General features: G+C 40.8%; 1 protein-coding gene across 1 annotated transcript in view; it reads left to right on the top strand.

The window, feature by feature from the left end:
* Positions 1 to 14753, top strand: part of SND1 (staphylococcal nuclease and tudor domain containing 1) — a 413215-nt gene that overhangs the window by 21408 nt on the left and 377054 nt on the right. The window contains exons 2-3 of the mRNA XM_029923894.1: positions 6372 to 6521; positions 12614 to 12734. Coding sequence (XP_029779754.1) covers positions 6372 to 6521; positions 12614 to 12734 — 271 coding nt within the window. The remainder of the gene's footprint in view (positions 1 to 6371; positions 6522 to 12613; positions 12735 to 14753) is intronic.

The raw sequence follows: 14753 nt of genomic DNA, 5'->3' as shown, positions 1-14753 counted from the left end.
TTTTCTTTAGGGTTGTTTAACTAAGCACCTAACCTTCCTGTGAGATATGAAAATCCTCTATAGCAAAGTGTATGGTTTTTATTCTCAACTTTTTGTACTTCCATGGTGGATGTTAAAAAAAAATTATAGAAATAAATTCACACATCATAAAGTTCATCCTTTTAAAGCATACAGTTCAGTGGCTTTTACTGTATTTTTACAACGTTCACCGTTGTCTAATTCTGGAACATTTTCATTAGTACTGAAAAGAGTACTGTACTCCTTAGCTCCCTTCCCTCCAGTCTTTGGGAACCACTAGTCTACTTTCTGCCTGTGGACTTGCCTATTCTGGATTTTTCATATGAATGGAATCATTAAGTGTGTAGCTTTTTCTCTCTGGCTTCTTTCACTTATTGTAATGTTTTCAAGGTTCACTCATGTTGCAGTATCAATCAGTACTTCATTTCTTATTTCTGCATAATACTCCATTTTATGGATAGGCCACGTTTTATTTATCCATTCATCACTTGATGGACATTTGGGTTGCTTTTCACTCTTTGGCTATTATGAACAATGTTGTAATGAATATTTGTGTACAAGTTTTTTTTTGTGTGGACGTATTTTATTCTCTTGGTAGATACCTAGGAGTGGAATTGCTGGTCCTGTGATAATGCTTTGTTTAACTTTTAAGGGACTGCCAGACTGTTTTCCAAAATGACTGTATCACCAAAAACGTGTGAGGGATCCAATTTCTCAACATCCTTGCTAACACTTTATATTGGCTATTTTATTGATTATAGCTATCCTAGTGGCTGTGAAGTGATATGTCATTGTGGCTTGGATTTGCATTTTCATGTGCTTATTGGCCATTTGTATATCTTTTTTCGATAAATGTATTTGTATCTTTTCCCCTTTTTAAAAAAGTTTATTTTGAGAGAGAGACAGTGTGAGCAGGGGAGGGGCAGAAAGAGGGAGAGAGGGAACTGTAAGTAGGCTCTGCATGGAGCCTGATGCAGGGCTCTCATGAACTGTGGGATCATGACATAAGCTGTAAACAAGAATCCTACACTTAACCAACTGAGCCACCCAGGCACCCCTTTCCCATTTTTAATTGCATCGTTTTTAAAATTGAGGTTTAATATTTCCTTGGTCTAGATACTAGACCCTTGTCAGATGTGTTGTTTTTTTTTTTAATGTTTTATTTATTTTTGATACAGAGAGAGACAGAGCATGAGAGGGGGAGGGGCAGAGAGAGAAGGAGACACAGAACCAGAAGCAGGCTCCAGGCTCTGAGCTAACTGTCAGCACAGAGCCTGACGCGGGGCTCGAACCCACGAATGTGAGATCTGACCTGAGCCGAAGTCAGAGGCCCAACTGACTGAGCCACCCAGGCGCCCCCAGATGTGTTTTATAAATATTGTCATTTCACTATCTTTATAGTATCCATTGAGTCACTGTTTTTTTTTTGTTGTTTTTTTTTTTTTTTTAGCATAGCAGTGGAGAGGGGTAGTGGGGAGGTGAGAGAGAGAGAGAGAGAGAGAGAGAGAGAGAGAGTCTTAAGCAGGCTTCCTCACTCTCAGTGCAGAGCTCAGTGTGGGGCTTGATCCCATGACGCTGGGATCTTGACCTGAGCCAAGATCAAGAGCTGGACGCTTAATGAACTGAGCCACCAGGCAACCCTGAGTCACTGTGTTTTAAATTTTGATGGCCAGTTTATCTTGTTTTTGGTTACTTGTGCTTTGTCAGATGGCGTTATATCTTAGAAACCATTGCCTAATTTAAGAAGAAGATTTATGCCTGTATTTTCTTCTAAGAGTTTTATAATTTAACCCTTAGAGTTGGATACTTGCTGAGCGAAGTTTTGTATGTGGTATGAAGTAGAAGTCCGACTTCATTCTTTTCCATGTGGATATTTGGTTTTCCTAGCCCATTTTTGTTGGAAAGATTCTTTTCTAACTGAATTATCTTGGCACCCTTCTTGAGAGTCATTTGGCTGTAAACATATGGGTTATTTCAGGCCTTTTAGTAACATGTTAGTGTTCATCAGGTGGCTGCCCTTATATTTTAGATTAGGTGTCCATATTCGCAGGTGTTGCTAAGATATTCCTCTTGAATCTTAACAGGTGGATGTAACTGTTAAGCTAGTTGTTCTTGCAGAGCTTAATGAGTTCTCAGCTAATAAGATTCTCAGACCAAGATGATTTTTATTGTTGGTACTGTGGAAAAAAATACTGGCTTTACTGGTATACTTAAATGGATTGTTACACCATCACCTTCTTTATCCTTATACATGCTAAGTATAGCATGACTAGGGTTTTATATAAGTTTTCTATCTCCTAATGTCTGTGGTCTGGGGGTTTAAGAGTTACGTGCACCAAATTGTCAGGATATAGTGAAGCTTTCATGTGGTGTTCTGTTGCTGGGCAACATGTTAGTGGTTGCCCATAAAGCATTTGATTTTAGGTAAATCTCCCAATAAACCTGTATGTGGGTTTGAACAGTTTAAGTTCCCATTTTCCTTCTCAGCTGGCTTGTCTCGGCCTTTGTCACCATCCAACTTGCGCCCTGAAGCCAGGTCCTTGGAATCACACCACGTCCCTTTGCAGCCTTTATTGGCAGAGCTGAGAAATGTCTAATCCATAACCTCAATCAAACTGATTCATTGTGACAGCTGTTTTCACAAACCTCCTGCTGTATCAGGTAGGGCTAAGATCATTTTTCTAGAATATGTCATTTTATTAATATAATTGGATAAAGCATTTACCATATGACTTGCTTTCTATGCCCTATAAATTAGCAATTAAGGATAATTACTGCATCCATGAAAATTTGCAACATGAATCAGTACAGCTTTGGCAGAACAATTATCCGTGACCGTTTCCTCTCAATCTTAACATTATTCTTCTGAGATTAAAATTCTGATAAACAAACAAGTGTATTTTATTTACTTGTTATGTTTATTGTTTGTCTCCCCCTGGTAGAATGTCAGCTCTCTAAGAGCAGATTTGTCTGTTTTATTTCAAGGAGTATGCCACTAACCTGGAACAATACCTGGCACATAGTAGGCACTCAAATTTGCATTGACTGAATAAATGAATTAGTAAATGAATCAACGAATAAAATTTTAAAAATTATCCACATAGATGTCAGGTCTTTCACGGGGGGAAGAATGACCTGTTTTGGTGCTATAGGAGAGACAAGTTAAATTTGATATATAAACGTTGGTTTTTAAAATTTTTTTCCAATGGAGCAACTTCTCCTTGGCTTTATTTGGTGGGGAACCTTGGATAAGAGAAGCCCATTAATATATTTTTATTGAGGAAGAAGTTGAGTGAAGACTATTGGCACATAATGCAGGTGTGTAACAGTCCTTAGAAGGTGAAATGGAGATAGCAAGAAGGAGGTGTAGTGTTGAATTATTTCAGTTCTATAAATAGTAGGAAGGAAACTAGTTCCTTCTTCTCTTATAGATAGGTCTCTTCTTTCTTACTGGTCTGCAGATGGGCTTTTCCTCCTTGTCTACCAAGGTCATGCCCGAATGAGGGGGGCAAGTTTTACAGGAGAGGTGTACACGTGTCAGCCCTTTCCTCCTGGGGGACGAGGAATGGCAGTGTCTGCCACAATGAATATCTATTTTTGTTGCTTAGGAGGTTGGATTGGTTTCTGCTGCTTGAAATTTGTATACTCGCTAGTATAAAAGGTGTCAAGCAACCTGTAAAGTAAAAGTCCTCTCTCTCTAATATTACTCCAACCATTGATTGTTGTCTGGTTGAATATGTTGAATGGCATATTTGGTGCAATAATGTAAAGATGTTCTGACAGCAGTCTTCAGAATAGCATTCAGGGAGAAGGGAAGAGTTACAAAGGAAGTTTTGCAAAATTCTTACGCATACGTTGTTTGCCAAAGCCCTTAATGGGACCAGGGTAATAGTTACAGACTCATTGTCTCCCAGGGACCTAGGTTACTAAGTAGAGGCATTACAGATAGCATCTTTCTGATATTTTGGGGGGACAGAAGGGGTTCTTCTCATCAGTCATTCTGTTCTTGAGCTTTTCAGTGTGGTGTGTGTTTTTTTGTTTTGTTGTTGTTTTGTTTGTTTTGTTTTTTGGTCAGACCTGAGAAATCAGGATTTTTTTTTTCCCTTGCCTGGGTCATTGCTCACTCATCAGGGTTTACCTTGGGTTTTCTTGTAAATGGGCCTTATGGAGAAGCACTGGCTTACTGAGAAGCACTGGGTCTCCTGGGATTGCTTTATTACTTTTTGTGAAAAGTTGACTAAAACCGAGGAGCAGGCATTGGGGCCAGATGCTCTGGTTTGTATGCTGGATGTAGTTTGGCTCTCCTCAGCCCCATTTGGAATTTGTGCGTCAGCGATTTCAAGTGCAGGTACTCTGCAATGTGCTATTCTGATTGTGACGAATTGACTGTGAATGAATCAGGTCCAGACTCTTTTCCTTTACTTCCTTTGGTGCCTCTCATTTTAGGAACCCCAAACATCCTGTGCTCTAGTATACCTGTTCTTTCCTAGCTTCACTTTTAGAGCTTGTCTTTTTAGAGTGTCAGTTCCCAGGGATGATGCCCAGGGCATGGGTTCTCAGGAGAGGCAGTTAGAAGGCTGTTTGGTTGGAAGCTCTAGAGTTGAATTGCTGGTAACACTTGATCAGAAAGGATATAAATGGAGAGCATGATTTGTCATATATAAAAAAGACCATCATTTATTATATGTGTCCTGGTGTAGCCAAGGAAGAGCCATTTAGAACAAGGTATGTGCTTCAGGTATTGATGATACGGAGGCATTAATCAGAATGCTATTTTTTTAATTGGAACGTGTATATTTGTTGAACAGAGTTTCTGTAAGAAGGTAGTAGAATGTATGAATGTGTTATATTCATACAGTGAAATATATAGCCATAAAAGTGAATAAACAGGTGTTGTACATCAACATGAATGAGTTTCACCAAAACAACATCAACAACAAAAACCCAAAACAAGAACAAAAAACAAAAGGCAAAAGAAACAAGTGACATATGGGCGCACACAGTAGACTCATTTTATAGAGAGTTCATAAATAGGAAAAATGAAGTTACATTGTGTAGAAATATATACATAGATGGCAAAACTGTACAGGAAAGTAAGGGAGGGGATGTCATAATGGGGACAGGGGAAGGGGCTACCAGTAGAGTGGGGTGCAGAAAGGGACTTAGGTTCTATCTAGCGTGTTCTAGTTCTTCACTTGGGGTGGTGGTTACTCAGTTTGCTCATTTTTTTTAAGTGTACACATATGCTTAAATGTGCTCCTGTATTTATATTAATATTTCATAATTTAAAGAATTAATTAAAGTGGAGAGGTGAGGGAGAAATGTCAGTCAAGCAAATGTATCTAGGGGTGGCTTCCTTTCCAAGCGTTGTTTCTTTACAGAGAACTCTGTGGTGCTATGTACTGAAGGGCTGTATGTTGGCCAGAACTTTCCAACCTATCTACTGATTTTTCAGCAGCTATTTCTTGTTCTGAAGCGTGAGATTGGAAGTCTTTCAGATCTAGTGAAGCCAGTGCTCGAGTCCATCTGTTCATTAAATTGTGCCTTGCTGAGCAAAGACAACTTGAATAGCTTGGGTGACGTTTGTCATTTTTTTTCTATACGCCTTTTCTTCTGTTCTCCCACTTGAAATCCTCCCTTCTTCTCCCCTGCAGATATTTTAAGTTAAATCCCAGTGAGCTTCAGAGCTCTTTTGCAAGTGGGTTCTATGCCTGGTGCCTTTGATTAGAGAGATAAAAGGAGCTACTGTGCTTGGGAGCTATAAGGTGCCTCTTAGAGCTAGAAGGTTTTAATCCTAGAGAGCATAGATTTTCTAGATCACATTGTGTGTCTCCCTTGGCCTAGACTGAGTGGCCTAGACTGAGTGCTGTCCGCAAGGGACGTGTAGCATTGGGTGTACTTGGCTCCTTGTGGGTGGAGTGTAGGGGCTTCTTCCTTGAGCTTCTTCTTTTCTTAGGCCTTCCATTGCTTGCTTCCCTCCTGAATGGGATGTGTGGGTGGAGACATTAACTCTTAATAATTGAAAGGAACATGGGTGCTGGTGCTTGCTGGCATGACATTACCGAGGTCCTTCATCTCCATGACTCACATGCCTCTCTATCCTGAATAGTCTATTTTTTTATGACTTTTCTGTTGTTTGTTTAATTCATACTACTATTTCTGGGTCTGTCATTTCAGAGTGTAGCCCAGCGTTTCTGTGGGTATTTCTCATAATGAAATTAAAAACAGTTCCATTTGTTTATTTGAATGCCTCCAAGGTGCCAAGTATGCTGGGGATACAGTGAGCGAACACCACACATTATGGTGTGATTACCTGCAGACCACTGATTGTCTCTTTGTCTCTCCCTCCAAAGGTCCTCTCAGGGTGTGCCATCATTGTCCGAGGACAGCCCCGTGGCGGGCCCCCCCCTGAGAGGCAGATCAACCTTAGCAACATTCGCGCTGGAAATCTTGCCCGCCGGGCAGCTGCCACACAGCCTGATGCAAAAGATACGCCGGATGAGGTAGGTGCTTCCAGAGGTTTCCCTGAGGCTTCAGACTAGTCTCTCTGATGCACATTTGTACTCTTTCTTTTCCTGTATATTTTGTGTATTTTTGCGCCACAGGAATGATGACTATGGACGAACTGGTGGTTGCTGGCAGAGTTTACACGCTCCCCACCGCTAGCAGTGAATCCTGGTCGTGGCCTTTCTCTCCTGCCTTTTCCCATAGGCTTGCTGCCTTTGCACACTTGGCATTCTCACTCCTTTCTCTTGGAACATAGGTTGAAATATTTCCTAGGTGGTCTCTCAGCCATTGGAAGCTACTATTGGTAATGGCAGAGTTTTTTTTTTTTAATTAATTTATGTTTGAATTCTTCATTCACGTTCAAAATTCATAAGGATATAGAGTAAAAAATCTGGTTCTCTCCAGGGACTACTGATGTCATTAGTGTCTTGTGTCACCTACCAGAGATAAGTTTACCACCTGTCCAGGCAGACATTTTTACTTCCATAAATGGTAGCATATTGAATGTCTATGCTTTATTTATTATTACAGGTTCCATCTGTGAACCCCTTGACATTGTTGGCAAAGTTTTGTGGAAACGTGCATTGTTAAGGGGGGGAGGGTTTTTTTTAAAATAGTTTATTGTTAAATTGGTTTCCATATAACACCCAGTGCTTCTCCCCACAAGTGCCCCCCACCATGACCATCACCCCCTTAAGGGAGGGAGTTTTTAATTGGTTTCTCAAGGTAGCTTAAGGCTCAGCAGTCAAGAAGCATTATGTTAAGGCAATTTGAGAGACTTCTGAGCTTGTCCCGCCATCCCCTCCTTTGCCCCGTCATTCTGCTGCTATTTGTGGCCTACCTTGGACTCCTTCAGTTCTTCCATATCCCAGCAGCCATGGTCAGTCCAAATTTGGCTTGATCTAGTCTTCTTGGCTCCTATACTTTGAAATCTCAGTTCTTGTCTCTTCTTAAGTAATGCTTTGGCTATCATTAGAAGGGAAATTTCTGGATTCTAATTACTTGTCCTTTCCTCAACTTGATGATGTCGGGCTAGTTTGGTAGCTCAGCTTTCCTTTTCTGTTCCTTGATGTGGAAGTAAAGAAAAAGGCAGTTCATGGTGGATCTTCTCTTTAAGGAAAACATGTAGTTTTAAAGAATCTTTAATAAAAGGGGCATTTTGTTTGAATTACAATAGTGAAGCAATATTATGGAAAATAGAAATAGAGACAACTTACCCCATGGTTCTGCTGTCAACAGTAATCCAGTAAGATGCTTGGGATAATGACACAGAGTAGATCAAAGAAATTCTTTTTCATTGGTCCTCGATCAGTGACCATAACTCTGGGGAATAGTGACAGTGTCGACCTTGTTTGTGAGGCTTAAACAAATGTGAAGCACTTAGCACATGTCTATACTGTACTTGATAAATGTTACTTATAATCTCTACTGCTATTTGTTAATTTCTGTTATAAATACTCCTAGTACTGTTAGACTTAAGCCATGAAGATTAACTCTCTCATAGCACTTTTCAAATTTTGCATTGCTAAGTGCTTTTCCAACATTTTCAGCAGTTCTTTACCTTTCAGTTGTGTGTTGTGTAACAGCTTGAGTGCTCCTGTGAGGAGAAGCGTTGACCCTGGCTGGCTAGGGCTGATCAAGTTCATTGCCCCAGAAGAAAGAAGTAATGTAGTCTCTAAGAAAGAAGGGTTGGGTTTTAATTTCTTGTTTTGTGGATGGGAATCTAGGGCAGAGAAGCACAAGGCCAAGTTGGAACTTGTTCTAAAATATTTTAACTGTATCCTATGTAACAGTACAATAAAATCTTACAGGAACTCTTCTAGCTGAGAGAATACTCCATGATCTGATCCCAGCCCTTATAATAGCTTCATGTATTTATACAGTGTGGTGCTTTTATTTACCTCCCCTCTTCCAGAGCAACCCCATCTCACCAAGTTTCTCCTGGTAACTCTTCAAACGTCCCTGAGACATGAAGTATTGATGGCTACAGATTTCACCCTTTCTCAGCCACAGTTACTTCGTCTCTGTCCTGATAATCTAGTCTCTCTTTTCCCTACTGTGATCTGGTTTTCTCCCCCTTCTCCACTCTTGAAGCTGCTCTGGCTCAAGTGACCAGTGATGTCAACTGATAACCAAGTCAGAAACCTGATTTCCCTTGCTGTCCCCTTGCCCTGTGATGTCCAGGCCTTTATCAAGACCTAGAGAGTCTGCCTCCTTTAAGATCTCTCTTCTCCATCCTTGAAACTTCATTACTACTATTATTCCTTGTTCTACTCTGATAGTGTGCTCGGAATGCTGAAATAATGGTGCTTTTTTGCCTTCGTTCTCCCCCTCTCTGACCCTTTCTCCATAGGCTCCCAGGTCTTTTTGAAACAAAATTTCGTTTATTCCCTTGCTAGATATTATTCTCACATTCATTCCTTTCTCTGCAACACTGTAAGTTCATCGAGGGGAGGGACCCAATCTCTCATCTCTCTTGTGCCCAGTCAGCGCTCAACACAAAACCGATATACAGTGAATCAATGAGGGTAACAAACCTGAGCGTTTCCTTTTTGGGGATCAGTGGATTGTGGAATGTAGCATTACCCTTTCTCTCTGGCTTTTCGTTATTTAGGAGCATGTTGCCATTTTTTTCCATTCAGGTAGAGTCCAGGATGGTATTGCACATTTGCTTGCCTTTGTATCCCTGTCCCACATAACGTTTAGTTGATTATTCTCTGCCTTCCCTCATCACATCTTCTTTTAAAAAGGCTCAGCTTTCCTAAGTCGTGTGGCAGTAAAAGCGGCTCCACTGTATATTCCCAGGCCTTTCTGCCCTGTTGCAGGCTAATCTCCAGTGTTGCCTAGCTACTCTAGGCAGCCTAGATACTGCATTGATGGGAATTACATATTTATTTCCTACAGATTTATTGAGTTCCATTATGTGTGAAGCTCTGTGTTGGTTTCATGAGAAATACAGAAATGAATGGTAGCGGTCCTACTGTCAGTGGAGCTTTTGAGAATTAGGGTGGTGGGTCATGGGGCCTTGAGCGATTAGTTGCATACACATGTGGCACAGTGGGTGGGGTGATGAGAAGGTAGGACAAGACATTGCACACTGGGCCATGGACAGAAGTAGCTAGTTTTAAGGATTTACAGTTGTCACAGTAATTGAGGACTCTATCTGGTTCAAAGAAAACGTTGGAATTAAAAAACTCATTTCATCCGGGTAGACCTCAGACCTTGCCTGAGGCAGGGAACAGAGTGCAAGCTGCTAGATCGCCAGCTGTTGGGCATGCTAAAGGGAAGAGGGAATGTTGAGTCTTCACTTCTTAGCCATTTGCTTCTTAGATTTAGCCCTGGGACCTCACAAACAGATCACAGCTCTTCTTCCTATTAGGCCATTCTGGAGCTTCCTTGATAAATGCTTTGGGCAACTTTTCCATACTTGACTCCTAGAGTTGTTCTGGGAGGCTGCCTTGGGATAGACCTCTCCAGCAGACTGGCTGTCCTCTGTATGGACACTTGCACAAAGATTTATCCTGGAATGCTCTGTTGTCCTTGTGAGGAGTAGTTTGGTCAGTCGCTCTCATGGGTGTCTCACTTGCCTCTCCACAAAGCTAAAGTCTTGTGCAGTTAGTGAATTTGCCCAACCCTAGATGGAACACAACTTGGGAAGGCAGGTTCAAGAAAGCAAGATTACAGACATTAGATTAGTTTCCTTAATAGGATTAGGTATATGTCCTAGAAAGGACCTAGAGTTTAGCTTTCTCTTATTGTCTAGTGACTGACCAACTGTAAAACATGAGGTCCTAAGAAAAGGGTGCTCCTTCAGCAAGTCTTAAAAGCTTTTAATAATTTTGTTTAGTTGTTAGAAATTGGAGGTTTCCTCATAGGTGCTAGACAGTTCCATGTGAATAGACCCTCGATAAATGAGTTAAAACTTTTTTTTTTTTAATGTTTTTTAATTTATTTTTGAGAGACAGAGAGAGACTGTGCAAACAGGGGAGGGTCAGAAAGAGAGGGAGATACAGAATCTGAAGCAGGCTCCAGGCTCTGAGCTAGCTGTCAGCACAGAGCCCGATGTGGGGCTCAAATCCATGAACCATGAGATCATGACCTGAGCCGAAGCCAGATGCTTAACTGACTGAGCCACCCAGGCGCCCTGATAAATGAGTTTTTAATCAAATTCTTTTAAGAGTCCTTGTTGTATCAGAGCTTATCCAAGTATTTAGGAAAGCTGTGTGTTACTGAGTTTTAGATAATAGTGTGCTACCCAAAACTGAATCCTGAATATCAGACCTATAGCTGAGGAAGTTTTTAAAGTTAAGAGGGTCAGTAAGGTAATAGAAGTGGAGGAGGCTGTGCTAGTTTGTTCAGGACTGTTTTTGTGTTGTGGCTGATAATTGGGCTCACTTTTCAATTAGAAGACTTTTTTTGGTGACAGGTGGCTGTTTTCATTTTTAGGGGTTAGAGATGGGACATGAAAATATGGTGAACTTTATATGACCATTGAGTGATGGGCTCTTTTGCTCTTGGGGCTTTGAGGAGAGAGCATTAGATGAGTGAGGATAAGCTTGTTTTTCTGTGTTTGAGAGCACTTACATAGTCCTTCCTAGAAGCATTCACAACTGATATTATATAACAGTACTAGTTTTGTGACTACCAGTCCAGTGGGTTGGTGGACTGCCATCTTTTGATTGACTTCTGGTTTCTGGGAAGTTATTTGGGCGTTTTCTTTTAGAAAAGTTTGTTGGATAGCTCCATGGAATAATTTTAATGGCCTGAAAAGATTAGCAGAGGCTTCCTTTCCAGGCCAGTGATGTACCATGTATAGCCCCAGCCCTGTGGATCCAGGTGATTGTAACAGACAGCGTACACATATTGTGCACACTTTTTCTTTTTGTCCTTTGCATTTTTTCTGCACATGAGCTCCTGCAGATCATATATTGCTTGATCTTATGCCGTCCTTCTTCATTTCTGTTCTGAGGGAACCTGGAAATGTTCTTAGGGAACCTGAGCTAGGTCTAGACTATAAATTGAAGTGCAGACGTAGGACTTCTCCCTTTGTACCATCCTGGAAGTGATGGGGTGGAGATCTGGAGGTCACATGGAGACTGCTTTGCATTGTATGGACATGTGGCTTACCCTTATGCCAGGGCCTTAGATGGGGAGAGGAAAGAACCACCATTGTCAAGATGACCCCTTACCAGGCCTGTACTGGTGTCTTCCCTAAGATTGTGGGACCTGGGTCCCACTGGCCCATACTCAGACTACAGCAGGAAAAGGAGACATTTTGGGGAAAATAGGTTTTGCTTTTTTAAACTCTGTCCTTAAAAAAGGTAAGGGGAATGATATAAGCAAGGCTCTTTCTATGCCTTTCTTTTTTAAAAATTTTTTTAATGTTTATTTTTGAGAGAGAGAGGAAGACCCAGAATCTGAAGCAGGTTCCAGGCTTCAAGCTTTCAGCACAGAGCCTGACACGGGGCTTGAACCCATGAACCATGAGATCATGACCTGAGCCAAAGTTGGAGGCTTACCCGACTGAGCCACCCAGGCATGCCAGGTTCTAATGCCCTTACTCTGACAGTTGTGCCTTGAGCTGGTTTCAGGCGAGTTTAATAATTTGTGAAAGCACTTTGCAAACTGGAAAGAGACAAACAAATGGAGGTAGTAGTTATTTATGTTTTCCCCTTGACTAGGTGAGTTCCTGGAGCCTGGACTTCCCATTCAGGAGTGGGTTGATAAATATAAAGCATTTAGAGTAGTAGTGGCTGGCTCATGGCAAGTGCTATAAAATTATTGGCAATTATTATTCATGAAGTAAACTATAGTTCTGAATAGAAAGTAATGAAGGAGAATGTACTACTGCCTGTATGTGGAAAGCTGTGAAGCCTGTTTCAGGGCCTGGGCTAGTTAAATCAACTGCTAGATCCTTCTTTTTTTATGAGCCCCCTAAGTGTGTCATCTGTGTTGTGTGCATTTCATTTTTATATTCCCCTCAGGGCTTAGTGTAGGGCCAGGGTATTAAAGAAATGAAGTTGCTTGAATGCTGATTATGGTCTCGAAGAAGGCAGTTCTAACACGACACATTTGTTTTGTCTTTCAGCCCTGGGCATTTCCTGCCCGAGAGTTCCTTCGGAAGAAGCTGATTGGGAAGGAAGTCTGTTTCACGATAGAAAACAAGACTCCCCAGGGGCGAGAGTATGGCATGATCTACCTTGGAAAAGGTGAGTTAGCAAGGAGAAAAGGGCTCCTTTCTATCTAACTCGAAAGTTTCTCCAAAGATCTGATTTTATCTGGTAGAAGTCCAGTGTGAGTTCTAGGATAGTTGGCTGTGAGTGTAATTGGAAGTCCTTTGAGTACCAGAGCTCATGGTGCTTAGATGCAGGGGATGGCCCCCGATTTCTGCTCCTTGTTTACTCCTGTGCCTGTTCTCCTGGCCTGGTTTAATACACCTGGCATTCTTCCTTATATTTAGGCCATCAGCCTGTGGAACTCCGTGGCTCTGTGCTTATAGGTCATAGTGCAAATTGAATTCCTATAGATTTCCTATTCCATCTTCTGTTTCCTTTATCTGTCTTGTGGTTTTTCTTCTCCCTGGGGCTTTTTAAGAAAGGAAGAGTTGTTCGGGGATTGTGGGGTTTTGCAAGCCACTTGTTTTGTAATGGAATGGAAAGAACGCAGCCTTTGGAGTTGTGTAGATGTGGGTTAGAATTCTGGCTTCTGTTACCATATACCCTTATTAAAATCTTAACTTTTGTAAGTTTTAGTTTCATTTGTAAGCTACTGAGAGAGTTGAAAGAGATAGTATATGTAAAGCCCTTGGCTCTGGCCCAGAGTGTATACTCAGTAGTGTATGTGCACGGGCGCACAGATGCCTATTGTTCAGCTGGGCTGGATGGCTCATGCGACATTAGGTGTTCCGGTCTTTTTTGGATTAGGTGGAGGGAGAGGAGAGTACGATTGTGGAATAGGTTTGAGCAGAAATCAGACATTGAAAGGATTGGCAGGATATTTTCCATAAAGCAGCCATTTGGGGAGTTACTTTGAGAGTAGATAGATTTTGTTTTTTTGTTTTTTACACTATTTCATTAAATTCTGTGATTCTTTGATGGAATAACCTTCCTATTGAGCGGCTTTAGATAATCTTTTGACTTGGGTAGTGAGTAGCTGGAAATAAGGAAACAGGGTATATGGCATGGCTCACAGCATCCTCTTAAGATTCTAACTGTAGAGGTCTTAGAAAAGTTAGTTAGGGATGACTCTGGAGTGGTCTTGTTTGATTTACCCAGCAGACAGACACCCTTTTCATCTCTCAAACAGATGGCTATCTGCTTCTTGATTGTATGGGAAACTCTAGAATTGTATGGTATCTTTTCAGAAAGATACAAATTTGCTTTTTACCCAAAATTCAGATAATATAGTAGGATATAATACACTTAAGCATTGTTGTTGAATAGCTACTGGTTAGAAAGAATGTAAGACAAATAGAAGTGCACGGTCTTCAAAATGAAATCAATCCAGGATTTTATCACCTAAAAAAATTACAATTCCACAGAATTGGTCGGTCTTCTGTTGCCCTGCCAGACACCTCACTTGAAACTACCGAAAGTGTCAGTCACAGATAATTTAAAAATTTTAAATATTAAGAAGGCTAAGTAAACTCAGTCTTCAACTAAAATGGTCTAAGTATTTATGCTGAGGGAAATTGACATTTAAAATTCTTTGTTTTTAGAAAGTTTGTCTTTTAAATTGACCCAAATTATAAACTGGATACACTGTAGCATGCTAATGTTCTAGTGTTTATAATAAAACCTGATACATAGGAGGTGATCAATAAATACATGCTGAAAGAATGGATTTACTTACATCTTTCAGTTTTGAAGGTTTAAATGACTTAAAGTTTAATATTTTCACTCAGCTCTTTTAAAGAAATCTCAATGCCAATTGTAATGAAAAGAACAGTGGCTTAGGTAATTAGTATCCATATGTTTATCCTATTTCATGCGTTTTCCTTTTTAATTTTTAAATTTTTATTCTTTATTTTTAATTTAGAGAGTGTGTGTGCATGTGTGTGTGCTTGAAGGAGCGGCAGAGAGGGAGAGGGAGAGAGAGAGAGAAAATGAATCTTAAGTAGGCTGCATACTTGTGCAGAGCCCAACACAGAATTTGATCTCACAACCCTGGGATCGTGATCTGAGCCAATATCAAGAGTTGGACACTCAACCAACTGAGCCATCCAGGAG

This window comes from Suricata suricatta, chromosome 2 (assembly GCF_006229205.1).
Source record: "Suricata suricatta isolate VVHF042 chromosome 2, meerkat_22Aug2017_6uvM2_HiC, whole genome shotgun sequence".
Lineage (NCBI taxonomy): Eukaryota > Metazoa > Chordata > Mammalia > Carnivora > Herpestidae > Suricata > Suricata suricatta.
This window is presented reverse-complemented; position numbering and strand designations above follow the sequence as displayed.